The following is a 16,750-nucleotide window of genomic DNA, read 5'->3' as shown; positions in this document are numbered from 1 at the left end:
TTATGGTGTTCTGGCACTATTTATGACCGTGAGTATTTAGCCGAGTTTACTGCATCTAAAATGATTGTACAAAAAGCTTGTTGGTCTTCTTTCTGTGTTTTAGATGGTTGTTGTTTCTGCGCAGTTCTAAATGGACATGGTTTTACTGGGCGGGTGCTTGGTCTGAAGAAAGTTTTCTGTCCATTGTTTGGAGGTTTCAATCGCAGAACATTGATAAAGTTTGGTTCTCTTCCAAGCATAATGGATGCAGGTCGCCTTTTAAGAAAATGATTGCTGCTTCGGTGAGAGATGTACACTGTACCCTCTTGTGTGTTAGCGGAGAGATTGGCACTTGCATGATATGTTCATAGATTAGACATAGGCAGCACTCAGGCCTGTGCAGTCTCCAAAGTGTATACGTGGTTTCCATTGGAGGAGCAGGTTCATGTCTGGACTAATGCTTTGGTGATTTGTACCTCATTTGCAAAACCCACTGTAACACATTTTTTCAATTGACTTCAAGTAACAAAACTAGTTTGTCCACATTGGATCTATACATGCAAGAAGGAATTTGTATGAGCATAAATGCACCTGTTCCTTGACATCATTGTGAGCACTGGGCAACTGTACAACCACAGTGGTCCAAAATGCCAAGGCGCTGTTCATAGGGTCATATCGAACATAGACCATCGCAATCTGTAAGCAGTTCGAATTTAAAAATATGTTGTCTGGGAGCACGCGCCAGCAACAAACAAGTTGGCCACCAGCTAACTTTCCTCCACGGGAGCCGAGGAATCTTTTCTGCATAGTCAGGCATTTTTGGCTCACATTTGCATTTCGTCACAAATGAGAGGGAGCAGCTTGGTAAGCTTTTAGGTTTAGAAATAGATCTTTTTTTGTGAGCTTTGCCTGCTGCTCTTGTCGTCTCCGGAATATAGAATGGTCCTCAGCCTGCCTCCATAATTACAATGGCATTTTTCTGCTTATAAAACCTCCTTTTTTCTCTGCTAAATGGCATATACAGCTACTATTTTCTTTTCACCTTTTTTTCCTTTGAGAGATATCTGCATCCTCCTACCCACCACAAATCTTTGACTGTCTTGTCATTATTTTCGGACACTTCCAGTGCTGGTCGCATTTTGTTACCTGATCCATTAATCCTCACTGGGCGAATTTACATCACTGAATTTCAATAGGGACACCGCGCACTCCTCCAAATCTATGGCCTCCTATATTCAGGCACTAGCAAGGAGTCTGGAGACAGTGCAAATAAAAGAGTAAAGAAACATCCGTCTTGACCTACAAAATCCCAATTACCCTTAACTCTAGGGGATAATATGGATGAGTTAAATAATATGAAACCTTTCATGGTGGAGACAAATGAGACTTTACAATGGACAAGGATAAGTGGTCCATTCTGGATTCAATACTTACTGAGGTGGAACAACGGGTTAGTGCCGCTCAAGATGTCACCGCCACAGTTCCTATTTAACTAAGGAGGTTACACAGCTTAAAGGACTGGCTGAGGATTTGTAGAATTGTAATCGTCGTAATAATCTACGCATTTACAGTATCCCTGAGGGATCAGAAGATCAGGATATGATTACATTTCTCAAGTTGCACATCCCCACAATTCTGGGGTTTAAATATTCTGCGGAGTTGAACAACCAGAGAGCTTAAAGGATTGGTCCTTCTCCTTATGCATCTTCTAACAGACCTAAAGGGATGATTATTGCCCTGTTTTTACAATATTCTGATCTTATGGAAGTCCTTATGATGGCCAAACAATGTAAGCAGATGCTCTGGTAGGGGCACAAAGTCTTCTTCAGTCAGGATGTGGCCACGGTCACTGCAGCGAGGTGAAAAGAGTTTTTGGACTTGAGACTAGTTCTGAGATCTATGAATGCATGGTATGGGCTTCTTCATCCATGTTTCATCAAGGTCACCTACAAGGACAGGACGACTACCTTCTAAGACCCTGAGGACCTTAAACAATTAATCCGTGAACACAAAGGGTAAGTTATGGAACTCAATAAAACCTTGATTTGCGCAACTCTTATTCTTGTTTTTCGTATTTTTTTTTTATGTTTCGTACAGGTTCTACAGTCCTTTGGTCTGTTGGATTGTGCTGTGACAGTTGTTGCTGTCTTCCTACTTCAGTCTTCATGTTTTCGTGTATGCTGTATCAAGATTTTCATCACATGGCAGGTCTGTCTGGTGTTTCTTGTTTATTTGGATATTTTATATTCTATCCTATATTAGTTCTTCATCAAGTCACCGTTCCTGACTTCATATGTGTGTTTCTTATTATCCTCATGGCCTCCCCTTCGGGTTGGACATCTTGTCTTGCCTCATCGCTCTTACACTAGTATCATTCCGTTCCACATTCTCTTGGACGATATAACTGAAGAACTCCGGCTTTTTGCCATCTTTCTATTTTTCTATACACTGGGGAGTTATTTTTTTCACTCCCTACTGTTTTATGTTCCCTTTCTATCTCTATATCATTTTTCTCATTCTATTCTCTCCTTTTTCTTTACACTTACTAATTGTGGCTTTCCATTAGCTCTTACTCATTCCTCTATATTAAGGATACCAAAGATCTTGCTTGGAGGTGGTTACTATTGAATGTCAAAATTAGTGACACTTTTTTCTCTTTATGTAATGTTTAGCGCCCTACTGGTGTGGGTTTACAATTTTTGGGATCAATTCTCTACAATTATCTGAATGTTCTTCAGGTAATTTAAGTAGGGAAATTGCAACCAACCAATGGACCCCATTTTAGACTGACGTTCTCTAGTTAGATATATTCCTAATAAAATGCAAAAATCCTTCCAGAGGTTTAATTGATGCCTGGCAAACTGTCCACACAGATGTGTTGACATTTAAATATTTTTCTCCTGCACATCCCTCACAATCCAGAACTGATTATTTGTTTGTCACACAAAATGTTCGCCAAAAGATTTTAAATGTTGAGATTGGCTCCATACTGATTTCAGATCACGCCCCTGTTATTTTAGACTTAGATATTCCTAACAACAATTCCGGCCTAATACGCAGAGGTTTAATAACGTATTATTGCAAGATAAACAGTTTACTGATGCATTTGCTGATTTTACTACCAATTATTTTGCTGTAAATCTTCCTGTTGATTCGCAGATGAATTACACATGGGATGCCTATAATGCGGCTGCTAGGGGTTTAATTATTGATTATGGTGCAGTGAAGAAAAATAAATCACTTAAGGAGTCTACACAATTTCTTAAACAAATCAAAATGTTGGAGCACGATTATTTTTTGCCAAAAAAACAGACACTTTGCCTAAATTATTCCAAGCTAAATTGCAAAACAACAAACAATCTTGTATTGATGCATGTGGTACTGTTCTCAAAATCAATGCAAAAATGTTTGGTGACTGTAATAAAGCTGGGAAAATGTTGGCCAATAATTTGAAAAATAAAAACCAAAAATGTAAAATACATGTCATCACATACAAAGATGGATTGACACACTAAACACATAAAAATTCTAAATGTTTTACACAATATTACACTAACCTATAAGCAGTAGAGTTTTCTCCCACGGATGACTAATTAGACTCTGATTTTCAATCTATCCCCAAGCCGACGGTCAACACATTAGATCTCTCTGTCTTGGATGCCGATATAACTAAGGTGGAGCTCAAAAATACTGTCCTTCAACTTCCCAGAGATAAAGCTCCGGGTCGTGATGGTTTTTCTGTTAAATTTTAATCACATTTTGCACATCTACTCCCAAAACTAATTCTTTAATTTCCCATTTCGTCACTCTAGAATGTACATAAGAAACCTTTTCACAGCGATGCTCTGCCTGCTTCCCAAGAAGGGTAAGGACTTATCCAATGTGGGAATTATAGGCCCATTTCTCATATTAACACGGACTGCAAAATATTTGCAAAGGCCCTTGCGAAACACATTAGGCAGGTTATTCCAGATTCAATAGAAATCCATCAATCAGGATTTGTGAAAGGATGTTTTATTTCAGATATCTCTCAAACGTTCCTTAATATATTCCATATGGCTACTAATTCCGCAACACCTAATGCAGCCAAAACTTTAGACACTGAAAAAGCCTTTGATCATGTTAATTGATATATTATGTGTGGTGCTTTAAAATGGCATGGTTTTAGTCCCCATGTTCTTAGATATATTCATCTTCTATTTTCTCAGCCCTCCTCTTCAATTTATGTTAATGGCACACAAACCTCACATTTCCCTCATTTCTGAGGCACCAGACAAGGCTGACTTCCATCCCCTGTTCATTTTATTCTTTCTTTGGAATCTTTCCTAGGGAAAAGTTGTAGGTCATTGGCTTTCTCTGGATTCAAATATAAGCAATTTGAAGTTAAATTCACTGCTTATGCAGATGATGCGTTACTATATGTGTCTAACCCACTAAATATGGTTCCTGCTTTTTACGATATAAAATGTATATTCCCTGGTATCTGGATAAAAACTCAATATAGCGAAATCAGAGGTACTGCCGTTAAATAAGTAATTGTCTCCCTGATATGTTTAAGGATACTGGTTTTACCTGGACTTCTAAACCCATCAAATGTTTCGGCATTCTATACTCTAACACCATTAAAGAAACCATTCAAATACATTTAGAGCAGGTAAAGTTTAAAATGTCCAATATGTTGCTTGCTTGGTCTCCTCTTTTCTTATCTCGTTGGGGAGATTAGCTACAATTAAAATAATGATTACCAATAATGAATTTTTTATTTGTACATGCTTCCTGTCAAACTCCCTTTTACATTTTTCAAGTCAGTTAATCGTCTACTTTTTTTTTTTATGGAACAAGTGTTGATCACGAATATCTTTATTATGGCTTAAACAGGCCAGGAATAACAGAAGGGTTAATTTTCCCTGGATCAGCAAATACTACTCCGTTTTTTCTCTGAAGCAAATTTGGACCTCTTTTTCAGTTCCTTCTCTGGGCGAATGTACAGTCTGGGGCCAACTGAAACAAGCTTGTACTTTCCCTTTTCAACTTACAGAGACGGCTTACATATCCCAAGCACCTAGGACTCTCCTTTCACCCCTACTTATACACTCTTTCTCAGTTGTCACACCTTTACTCCATAGGTCTAATTCTCTACTAGAGAGGTTCTTTTTACAGACTCTGACATGGTACAACAAGTACATTAAATTAAATATTCAGGCCTTCTATTGGAAGGATTTGTCAGGTAAAGGAATATTAGTATTTGGCCATATACTCTCAAATGATTCTGTGTTAGAAGATAGGGACATCCAACTTAAATACAATACTTCATCCTTTTATGCTGTTTAACATAACTGCATTAGGCCCACCATTCTTCAGCTTTATTTCCAATCTTCATCAAACCTTCCATTATCTCCTTTTTCTCCCATAGATTTTTCCTCAAAGGTGAAGGCTTCATAGACATACAAGCTTTTATGTCTTCTACCTAAGACTAGACCTAAATCAAATATTGAATAACGTTGGGAACTGGACTTTAATAAAGAATTTTCTAAATACACTTGGGAAACAATTTTGGCTAAGTGCATGCTACTTCCTGCTCTGCCTCCACTACCTAAACTCTATTTTATTTCTATAATAGACTGTATTACACTCCCACTCAATTACATCAGTTTCGCCTAATCAACAACATCAAATGTTTTTTGATTGTCCCTGAGTCCAGAGTTTTGGGTTGTAATGTGGGATAAGTTTAACAACATATTGTGTATGGATAACATGTTTAACACTGTTCATCTGTTTTTGGGTAGTGTGTTCCCTCTATATGGCATTCTCATAAGACAATTGGGAAATGTATTGATTTGATGATAGCCCTGTCTTTACAAATGATCACATCCAATTAAAAAGACACTTCAAAAATCCCTTTTATTGCCTGGTGGAATTTACTATGTCATCATCACAGGTTAGACATTACCCTTAATGATTAAAGGAGATCTGTTCTAGCTTCCTCAAACTTCATACCTATCCAGTACTGTTGCCCCTGCTAGACCTGTGTGGACCGCTTTCGACCCCCCATGAGTAGCCACTATCTTGTTTGGTTATTCTGGTAACAGCAGATGATTGTTAGCTATGTTATTTTAACCTTGTTCTTAACATTCTTCTTTGTGCCTTCTCTCTTTCTTCTTCTTTTCTTTCTCTTCTCTCTTTCTCTTATTTCATCTCCATTCTTAAAAAGATTTATAGAAAATGGTACAGTTTTATATTAGTATTGTTATTTCGACTCTAAGCATTATGTTTCCTCTCACTATTCTTAGTTGTTAATCCTTTTAAGATATAATATTTCACTGATTTATATACTATGCATACATAATGCTAGAGCAGATGTATATCATTTTACTCGGTATTGTTTTACAAATTCATTCAATAAAGCATCTCTAACACAAAAAAAAAGAATATGTTTTCCATCCTATCCTAAAACGACATCATGAAGTTTGTAAAAACGAAGGAATTCTATGGGGTTAGAGCTGTAATTCAAACAAAACTTGCATATCAAGTATTGTTTGAATTACAGTACTAACCCCACAGAATTCCTTTGTTTTTACAAACTTCATGATATTGTTTTAGGATAGGATCGAAAACATATTCTTGCATATCCCACTTTGGTTACATCAAGAGGCCCCGTCCTTCGATATGTGACGCGCCAAGTTCTTTAATGTTTTTAACATGGAATACAGTCTTTATACTGTCAAAGGTTATAGAAAAAGGAAACTGGAGTTACTGAGGGGGTCTTGAGGGATTATATGGCAGGTTAATTAGCTTCGGCCAAATCTAACTTAGTAGGTTGTCAAGTTATTTTGATGTTAGGGGATACTATGCAGGACCATGGTTCTTTCTTCGTTATGGCTTATTACAATCATTGATGGATGTTTTTATGTATGTTTTTATTTATGTATTATGCATTTCGCTGATATGGACCTCAAATAAAAAGTTTTAAAAAAAAACTTGCATATCATCTGAATAGACCGAAAATACAACTCATAAAGATCCAATAACGTCTGCCTGTGTAAACAGGTGCACATTAAAGAGCAGACTGGCATTGCCAAATCTTTAGTCTCCCCAAAGCTGATGGTGTTCGACTGAATACACATGAACTCAGAATGGTCATTCAGTAAAGTTCTAATCAGTTTTAACACTGTGTTTACCTACAACCTATTAGAGGTCTCTCCTGACCACTAGCAGCACAGACTCTCTCAATGTCCTGATATACCGCTGGTCAATTGGAAATGAGCACAACAAATTTCTCAATAAAGCCTTGCAGCTGCTATACCACTGCCAGTTCTAGTAATTCAGTAGGATAACAAAGACTGGACATGGAAAAAGGGCTAATTTTGTCCCATGTTTTTAACAAACATCCCCATCTTGCCTAACAATGCCTTCCAGTAAACAACTGGCCTCAACCGTCTGCTACCCATTAGTACATACTATATATGAGTGTTTTCTTTTCCATTATGGGGAGTTATCAGCTATGCACAGATGCCCCACATATATCCTGTCACAAACAATGCTACCGTATGCTACTATATACATGGGTATTGCTTGAAAGCTTTCTTTGTAGACTGAGGTTTGCGTGCTCCTGTGCTTGCCAGATGACCTGTTGGTCATTTGTATGGGTGTTTCCTCAAGATTTTGTTCAAGCTTAAAGCAGTACTTAAATGGATATTTTGTTTTGAGTGATTTGTAAAAGGAATAATTTGTTTGTCTATATATCTACTTACAGGAATAAGCTAACTATTGTGGACAGCTGAAAAAATAAATAAAAAATTAATCAAATGAGACCAAACCCGGTTGAATTGTAGACCTCTGCTTACTATTGTGGTGTATTACGATTTACTTTGGTATCACAATGTGTTTTCTCCTATTACCTCCAAAATGTTTGCGCTGAAAGCAGTGGCAGCACACGCAGAACGTAAGTGGAGGGTTTGTGGGGATTACACAAAAATTAAAAACTTACCTTCTCCGCCGCACGCCTCTCCTCCTCTGCTGGAAGCACCGGAAGCACTCAGGCTTTATGGCTCTCCCAGCCAATCAAGACGATGCAGGAGCAGCGTCATGATTGGCCTGAGCATCCTGTTTGGATGCTCAGGCAGTGCTTGGGGAAGCTGGGCATGTTCTCCTTGGGGCTGTGCAACACAGCCCAAAGGAGAACATGCCAAGTATGCATGACAGTTTGGCCGGCCCTGGAGGCCGGGCCAAACTTTCTTGTGCACTAAGAGGAGCACAAACCACTCCTCCCCTGCTCTGGGGTCAGGAAGCCAGCCCCGCCCTGACTCCCAAAAGAAAAAGAAAATGATAATAACGTCTTGTTATTATCATTTTTTTTTTTAACTGCTGCAATAGCAGCGGGGCTATCAGGGGCAGCTCCTCCGCTATGGCAGAGGAGCGTCGCCTCACTGCTTTTAAGCAGTGAGAAACATAAAATAATGTTTAAAGTTACTACCATTTTATGTTTCCTGTCCTGCTGCTTTGCGGGAGGCGGGTGGGCATGGCTGCGAGCAGGACAGGGGCAGTAGTTTGCCCACTCCTAAGTGCGCAATGACTGTTTGGTCAGCTCTCTCAGGCCGCCCAAAACAGTCATGCACACTCCCCTGTTCTCCATGCAGGCTGCATTACAGCCTGCATGGGGAACATATCCTTTGCCCCAGCTTCTGGCTGAGCGCCGTGTCATGGCTTAGGGGAGGGAGCCTGGATGCCCGCTCCCTGTTCCAGGAAGCCAGGAGAGCAGGAGCACAGAAGACATGGGAACCACCCTCGACGTAAGTTTTATTTTAAATTTTGTTAGTTTCCGATCCCCTCCTACATGACAAACCCTCCTCCCCCCTGGCGCCCGCCCTACCACCCCCACCAATGAGCCATACCGGTCATGGCTGAGGGCTACTTTTACCGGCAGTCTCGGACTGGCACACTCCAGCCGCCGCAGGTGGCAAACTCAGGGACCGCCATGGGCGGCCAAAGGGCTAGCTACCCCACTGGCTCAAAGGCACAATCATGTTTGTTTAGCAGACAGGCTGCACATGGTCCAAGCAGCAGAGTGTATCTGTTAAAATAAGTGCTGGCTGCAAGCATCTCAGCAAAACCTTTGGCAAAGGCTTGAGGCATGTCCTTCTCTTGTCTCTGCTGCCCTGTCTAGCACTCGTTTGCCTTGATGGTTTCTATGTCTAGCACTGGATTACTACTTTGCTGCCTCAAAGGCGGAGTCACCAGCAGAGGAATCTAGGTAAGATTTAAAAAATATTCCAAACTTATTGTTCTGGGCCTTTGTGAGTGAGTGTGATTGTGAGAGCATGTGTGTGTGAGAGAGGAGTTAGAATCAGTGTGAGGGAGTGTGTGAAAGTGTGTGTGAGTGGAATCGTGCATGAATGAAAGTGATTGAGAGTAAGTGAGAACTGGTGAGAGTGCATTTAAATTTGAGGATGTGTGTGAGTGGGAGTGTCATGTGTAGCTCACAGTGAGTGTGACAGTGACTTCAAATTAGTAGGACTGAAAATGAGTAGGTGTCAGAGTGAAAGAAGAGTGAGTGAGAGGGTGTCACAGTCCAAGAGAGTAAGTTATTGTGAGTGAGTATGAGTGAGTTAGAATGAGTGAGTGAGAGACAAGAACATGAAACAGCCGCGGTGCGTCCATTGGGGCGTAGGGGCGTAGCCCCACCAGCCAGCCCTGCTTGGACCCGCGGCTGCCCATTTCTCTTCTTCCCTTTAACCTCTTCGGGCCTCACAAGTGACAGGAAACCCGGCAGCCGGAGCGCGCGACCAGAAGAAGCCCCGGAAAGCGAAAGAAACGCCCGGGTGAGGGAATAAAGCTGACAATTATGTCAGTCAGCATGACGTCAGACCACCCGTGGGCGGTCCGATGTCATGTTGACTGACATGCAGTCAGACCGTCACCAGGGGCATGGAGCAGCACAATGCACAAGTGCGCATGAGTGGGGACGGAGGACGAATTTTCGCACCGTGCCCACTCATGCGCACTTGTGTTTGCAGTTCTGGCGCATGCCCATTAGGAGAGCGAGGGTTGAGCAAAGGCTCAAACCTCGGTCTCCTATTGGGCAGGCGGGCGGAGTGTAAAACATGCCCCCAGCCAATCCTGGCGCTGCCAGCAGCGCCAGGATTGGCTGAGAGGGTTATGCACGCCCACTTGCAAGCAAGCAGTCAGTGATGCGTGGCTGTTCCCAAGTGTAGGCGCCATTGCGCCAACGGACCCGAGGCAGCGGACCGACCTGCTCAGGTAGGATTTTTTAATTTTATTTCAAAACTCCCCCCCCCCACCTCCGCGATACACCCCCCCTCCCCCCGCGACACCCCATGAGCCGCGACTGTAAGTACAGGCCTTTGTGTTTCCTAAACGTGAAATGAAAATGATTCTGCAGTTCCCCTCTGTTCAATTATTTTGTAATTGGTGTACAGGGCTCAATGCTTTGAGTATGGCTAGAAAACTCATCAAGAAAAATAAAAAAGTAATTAACCAATGCAAAGGAGAACAAGCAAAGATGTGTGTGTGTGCTGCTACTTACACTTAAGGAAATCTCACAGAAATTATGTAAGGTGTTACATTACAATGTGGACTCTGTGCATTCTGATACCTCCAGGGCACAATTTTACTTTTCAATGTCTTTGCTTCCAGCCTGAGGGACTTCATGTACCTTTCATTTATTAGTAGGCATTGCTAATATCTTTTCCAGAGATTGCTTACATCTTGAGAAGTCTCTTGACACCACAGTTCGTCTACATTTACAGCTCATCAGAAATAAAAAATGCGATAAGTATTTAATAGACATTGAAAAGTAAACGTAAAACTGGGAACTACAGATACCAGGATGCACTGGGTTTGGACCATGATCGTAACCAACAACTGATAAATACTGTGAAAGGCAGGTTCATGTGTGAGTGCTCCCACATCCCTGTGTGTAAAACAACATGCAAAGGGTGACCTACAAGTGTCTGTCTCTGTGGTTTAAAATGATGCAGGGCGTGCTAGGCAGGGGAGAAGGATGTCCTGAAACCTCAAGATTTGCATTTTGTGTGATGTCCGTGAGCTCACATCAGTAATGAGCAATGAAGGAGCTGGCAGATGTTGTTTTACATTAATGCTATGTTGTGCTGCTCATCCAGATAAGGAAATTAAAGATTGTTATGATATTGGATTACTACTGATCAGAGAATTGTGATGAATTAAAAGCATTTGGAATGGAATAAATTGAAGCACGCCGAAGTTCCTTGGAACATAATAGCAAAATCAAAAGCCTTAATTGTTTGGGGGAGGGAGTTTGAGCAAAAGAAATTAATGCTTTTTCTGGATTGCTGCTTTTCATAATTTACGACCGCAAAGATCAGGGAAGCAAGGAAAATGGAATGCTGGGGTGTAATTATGATTTCAAATTGCACAGCATTTCTGAAACACAGAGGGAAGGGGAGGGGCTTGTGTCTGAAATGATGAGGTCTGTTCCGGCGAAGTACAGCGAATTGCTTCTGAACTAAATAAAGCGGAGAAAGCAAGTTGACTGGCTCGCCAGCTGAAAGCAAATTACTCCCTTCCTGTTCATGTTTTATACAAATGAACTACCTTTTTGCAAGAACAAATCCGAGTTTTGGTTATTGGAACATAGGATGGAGTTAATGTAAGTTTTCTATCGAACCTGATAAGTTAACGCAGACTGTATTAGAATGTTCATCGCTGATTGGCTTCCGGCCAGTCAATATCTACTAGGAAGAGTCAAACCAAAGTCATCCGCTTCACTCCTGCAATTACCAGGTCACTGAACCTCAAAGCCTTATGCAAGAAAAACTGTCCTTTGACAGAAATATTTCCTCGCTAAGATGATGAATGTTTTGAGTAATTTCAAAATTGAGTTTGAAGTGGAATCGCAGTACAAGGTCAAGTGAGAGCATGCAGGGTGGAAACCTTGAAAGGATGCTGGTGGACTTCAGGGTAAAATTAAAATACCGAGTCCTGTGCACTGTAAACTCAACATATTCATCCCATTCTCTCAATTTACTGAATATTTTATTGTTATTCATTTATTTGAAGTGCAGGTAATAGTTTCACAATAATGCATGCTCCTGGTTTTAAATAATCAGTTACTGGGGAGAGGATGTGACCTAATGGCTAGGGCGGTCAAGCTCAAATCTGGGGAACCGGGTTCCAGTCTCGGCAAGGACGCCCGACATCCTGTGATCCTGGGCAAATCACTTAATCTCTCTGGGGCAGATATACAAGCCCCTTGCGCTGCCAGTACATCACTTTTTGTATCGCACTGGCTGCGCATTTCCCTGCCTCATATTTACAAGGACAGGAAAAGCCACCCTGCATGACATTTCCTGCCCTTGTAAATATGGCCCCTGTACACGCAGCACTTTGCTTGAAAGGGGCGTTCCATGGGTGTTGCTGTGGTTGTTCCCATGCAACACCCATGGAACCTGACACATTTCCAGATTTGCGAGGAATCGTAAATCTGGAAATGCGTGTGAATGCTACGCCTCCCCATGTATGTTAAAGACGAGTCGGTAAAAACACTGTACGGGGAATGCTGTAGATGAAAACGTTCCCCGCGCTTCCCATACGCATGCAACTTTCTGCATTACTGGAATGGTAAAGAGGTTGGCAGATGTTGGCCTGCAGCAGCTCCAAGAGTTAACACTACGGCCCACATTTGCATAGTTTTGCACGAGCGCCCACAGGGCTTTAAAGCATATAGTCCACGACAGCGCCCGTTTGCACTGCTTTTCTTCAAAGAACGCCTACGCAAAACCTTAGTACATTTGGGCCCAGGAGAGAGAGTGTAGTCTTACAGGTGTGTACTGTTTATTTTTTTATATTCATTCTTTATAGGAAGCCGCTACCGAGTAGTAGGATGAGATTAGAGTTCTAGGCAAGGGTATCCAAAGTGGTTTCAGGAGGGACGTTTCAGCGTGATTTTTCAGAATAACCCATGAACATGTTGATCAAGTCCACTGAGGTTCGTTGTATGCAGATGCGTGTTAAGTTGGGCAGCCCTGATGCAGAGCAGCGGTTACAAGCATCATTTTCATGGAGAGCAGCGAGTGAGCTAGATGGGCCTCCGAGTGGTGGGGCAGCCGTGCCTGGGACGCACTGAGTGCTGAGAAATACCCTTGTCCATGACAGTTCAAAGTTTGCGTGCATGTGATCTACTGTGCGTGTAGTTGGAGACTGCTCATTTGGGTGTAAAGGTGATGCGCTGAGATAGCGAGAGCAGTGGAGGCCACCTCGGTCACTCAACATATCTCAAATGTTCAGGTACCTGGGGTGTCTTATCTAGGGACTGCCCACACTGCTCTTAAGCAACGGTTTACAATGGGAATGGTTGCTTGGTTCATGGACATCTTAAGGGATTTGGCGGCTTTGTGTCAAACGTATTTTGGGGGCACCTATTCGGAACCCTTTGAATTTATGATCCAATATTAGCTCTTTCTTGCCCTCTTTGGCCAGGTCACTGTCAGTGCACCGGCAAAATCGTCCAAACTCCACATGTGTTTCGTTTACATCTAATATTCAAGGACAGTGACTTGGGTTTTCAGTATTTTAACACAGCAGCAGCAGCTCACTGATATTGCTGAAAGTAGTCTCCGTGACACCCTGCCAATTCTCATATCTCAGGACCTGTTTTGATCTAAAAGCAACTTTTTATAGATGTTGCATGAAGCACAAACATACACTTTCTCTGAAAATGTTGTAATAGAAAATCATACATCAACCACATTAACAAATATATTAAAGGAAAACGATATTTTAAAAAAATCTATTTAATAATTATTCACGGTCATCAGGACAAGGCTCTCTGCAGAACAGAGTTGGCTCTATCAGTGGTCCCCTGAAAGTCTGGCGCCCTGGGCAGCTACCTATGTTATGCCATCTATTAATGTAATAACTGCACTTTCACAATTGCTTTATTAACCTTCCTGCTTTCTCAAATTTGCTTGAAAATGCACGATTTTTCTTCTTTTTTTTCAAAATTTTCTTGGGGGGGTTACCCCCCCCCCAAACCCCCCTTTTGGGTTTCGGGATCGCTCGCTGCGCGCGCTCGCTACGGTGCTGTATGCTAATTCGTTTGCGCCCCACCACTTTAAAATCTCACCCACCGCCCCTGGAGTGAGAGTGTGTGTTTGAGGTTGAGTGAGTGAGTGAGAATCAGTGAGTGCATGTAAGAGAATGCGAGAGTCTGTGAGAAAGAGCAGGAGTGAGAATCAATGAAGGTGAGTGTGTGAGAGTGAATGGGTGTTTGTGGGCTTGATTGCGCATGAATCATAGTAAGTGAATGTGAGTAAGAATCAGTGAGAGTGGATGGAAATCAGTGTGATTGAGTGAGAGTGGATGCATGTGTGAGTGTGTTTGTGAGTGCGAGTGTGCTTGTTGGTGTATCTGAGATTGAATGAGGGAGAGAAAATAAGAATGAGTAAGGATGAGTAAGTGGAAGAGGGAGTGGGAGTCAATGAGGGAAGGGAGTGTTGGAATGAATGAGGTAGTGTGAATGAGTATGATTGAGTTAAAATAAGTGAGTGAAGGGGAGTAAGAGAGTGGAGGTGTGCGAGAGTGAGTGTGTGCATAAGCGTCTTTGTAAGTCTGTACCTGAGTGAGAATTCCTGCCATGAATGATGGTGTGAGAGACAGTGGGAATGGGTGAGTGTGTCAGTATATTTATGTGAATAATTGAGAGTATGAATCAGAATGAGAGACAGAAAGAATGTGACGCGAGTGTGATTGTGAGCTAGAATGAGTGAGTGAAGGGGAATTAATGTATGAGTGGGCAAGAACATGAGTATGTGTTATGCTTTCTAGCCTGCCACTGGCCATAGGTTACTCCTGGTAATTCTTGGTTTATGGAGGCACTGGTACTGGCCTATTGGAGATGGTTCTTGTAATGGAGGGCAGCTGTGACAAACTGCAAGCACTGGAATATTGTAGGCAGTTCTTGGAATGTGTGGGCCAACATTGCAAAATGCTTGTGCTGACATATTGGATGCAGGCCTTGGACCAGGGGTGGGAGTGGAATATGGGGAGAGAGAGGTACCTATGAGAAAGTACTGGCCCTGAAATACTAGAAGCATTTTTTGGCATATGGAACACCCATGATATTGTATGCAATTGTTGGCATATAGGAGCTACCTTCACAAAATGCGATCAATGAACACTGAAGGCAACTGTTGACATATAGAGAGAATCCCATAGCAAATAAAAAGGCTAATCATGAGAAGTGTTGGGTTTCATTGTTACACAATAACCATTTCTTAGGAAGCTGAGCACAGAAACCTGCAAGGATTAGGATTAGGAAAAGGCAACATCTCAGAAATATCTTGTTGGTGAACAGAGTTGATCTTACACAACACAGTGCAATTTTGGAGTCCGGTCGCTCCCCATTGGTTAAATTAGTAGCCAGTACAGAGTTGCAATATTTTTACTTACTCTCAATACAACCTTTAGCAAATATTGATTGTGAACCAGAGAAATAATTAAAGATACTGGAAAGCAATTCTGGATGCTCTTGTGAAAGTAAATTGATTCTGTGGTAGTTTTCGTTAACATTCATAGGATAGACGGAAAACCTACCTCTGAAAGAAACGTCAAGGGTTCTTCTCTGTAGCCTAGTCTAGTGTAGATAAATACTGGCAGAGAAAATTCATGAGAAGTCATCGAAGCTATACGCATAGATTCCTTTACTCGAAACAGGGAGAACGGCCGTACTTTTCCACTGCTTTGGTGGGATTTAAGAAGGACAATTGAAGGGTACAAGGCTGTGCTGCTGTCCCAAAGCCAGGAGAGGTCATTGTTTCTCAGCACTTCTTGTTTTGGACAGGAACCTGAATAGTTCTGCTCATGAAAATTGTAATTGTGGCAATCTGGATACAAGTAAAATCCCCACAGACCATTGGGCCGGCTTTTAGTTCCTAACTTTATGGTCTCCTCCATAAAAGCTTTTGCTCTTTGCTCAAAAACCACTTTTGCAACTATGTCAATGTTCTCGGCTGAACCGTTCCCAAGCATTTCAGAAACAAGTTTTCTTGACATCTCCCTATAGACATTTTTGATATTCCAGTTTCTTTCCCATTGTGGTCTCCAATGCTCCCAGTCTAAAACAGCCAGTCCACTGAAATCCTTTGAAGGAATATAATAACGAATGTCCGCACTGGCTTTCTCCAGGTGTGATTTTAGGCTGGCATTCTGAGGTAGGCCACCGTTCACTGGTACGTCCTGTGATGTATACCATGGATAATATCCCAATCTATTGAAATAGAATATGGTCACATTCTGCCCTCGTGCACCAGCCAAGGGGCTTCCTGTCAGGTGGAACATGCTCAAATTGATCACTACGTTATACTTTATAGAACAGAGGTCAGTGGGCGTATTCCAAGCAACTATGAATGGTTTCCTGTGGATAATAGGTGGTTGCGCTGGCTTCAGGGCCAAGGAGAAATTCAAAACCAGGAAGATCACTGACCACGTCGAAAGCTGAGGCGCAGCGGCTGTGTATAACAGGAAGACTAGTAGATTGTTTTTGAGTTTCACATCCATTTTCACATCCATAGTATCTGCAAGTATCAATGAAAGGGATCTCTGACTCTGTAAAATATGAAATAAATTTAATACAACTTGAATTACATTTTGTGTCTTTTTGTATCCTAAGCTAACCTACTTATTTCCATCCTAGCTGTTCATGACATACAGTGATATCCTCCATATTGACTAATCTAATATCTACCTCTGCCATTGGAGAAGGTTTTTTGCATAC

At 41.7% G+C, this 16,750-nt stretch overlaps 1 protein-coding gene across 1 annotated transcript in view; it reads right to left on the bottom strand.

The window, feature by feature from the left end:
- The window catches only part of LOC146856159 (hyaluronidase-4-like), a 28,421-nt gene extending 11,902 nt beyond the window's left edge, over window positions 1–16,519 (bottom strand). Inside the window, exon 1 of the mRNA XM_085651212.1 lies at window positions 15,571–16,519. Within this exon, the coding sequence (XP_085507338.1) occupies window positions 15,571–16,314 (744 nt within the window). The 5' untranslated portion in view covers window positions 16,315–16,519. The remainder of the gene's footprint in view (window positions 1–15,570) is intronic.
- Between the last annotated feature and the right edge of the window lie 231 nt (window positions 16,520–16,750).

The sequence above is a fragment of the Triturus cristatus genome, chromosome 4_1 (assembly GCF_964204655.1).
Source record: "Triturus cristatus chromosome 4_1, aTriCri1.1, whole genome shotgun sequence".
Lineage (NCBI taxonomy): Eukaryota > Metazoa > Chordata > Amphibia > Caudata > Salamandridae > Triturus > Triturus cristatus.
Note: the sequence above shows the minus strand (reverse complement) of the source record. Positions and strands in the feature narration are given on the sequence as shown.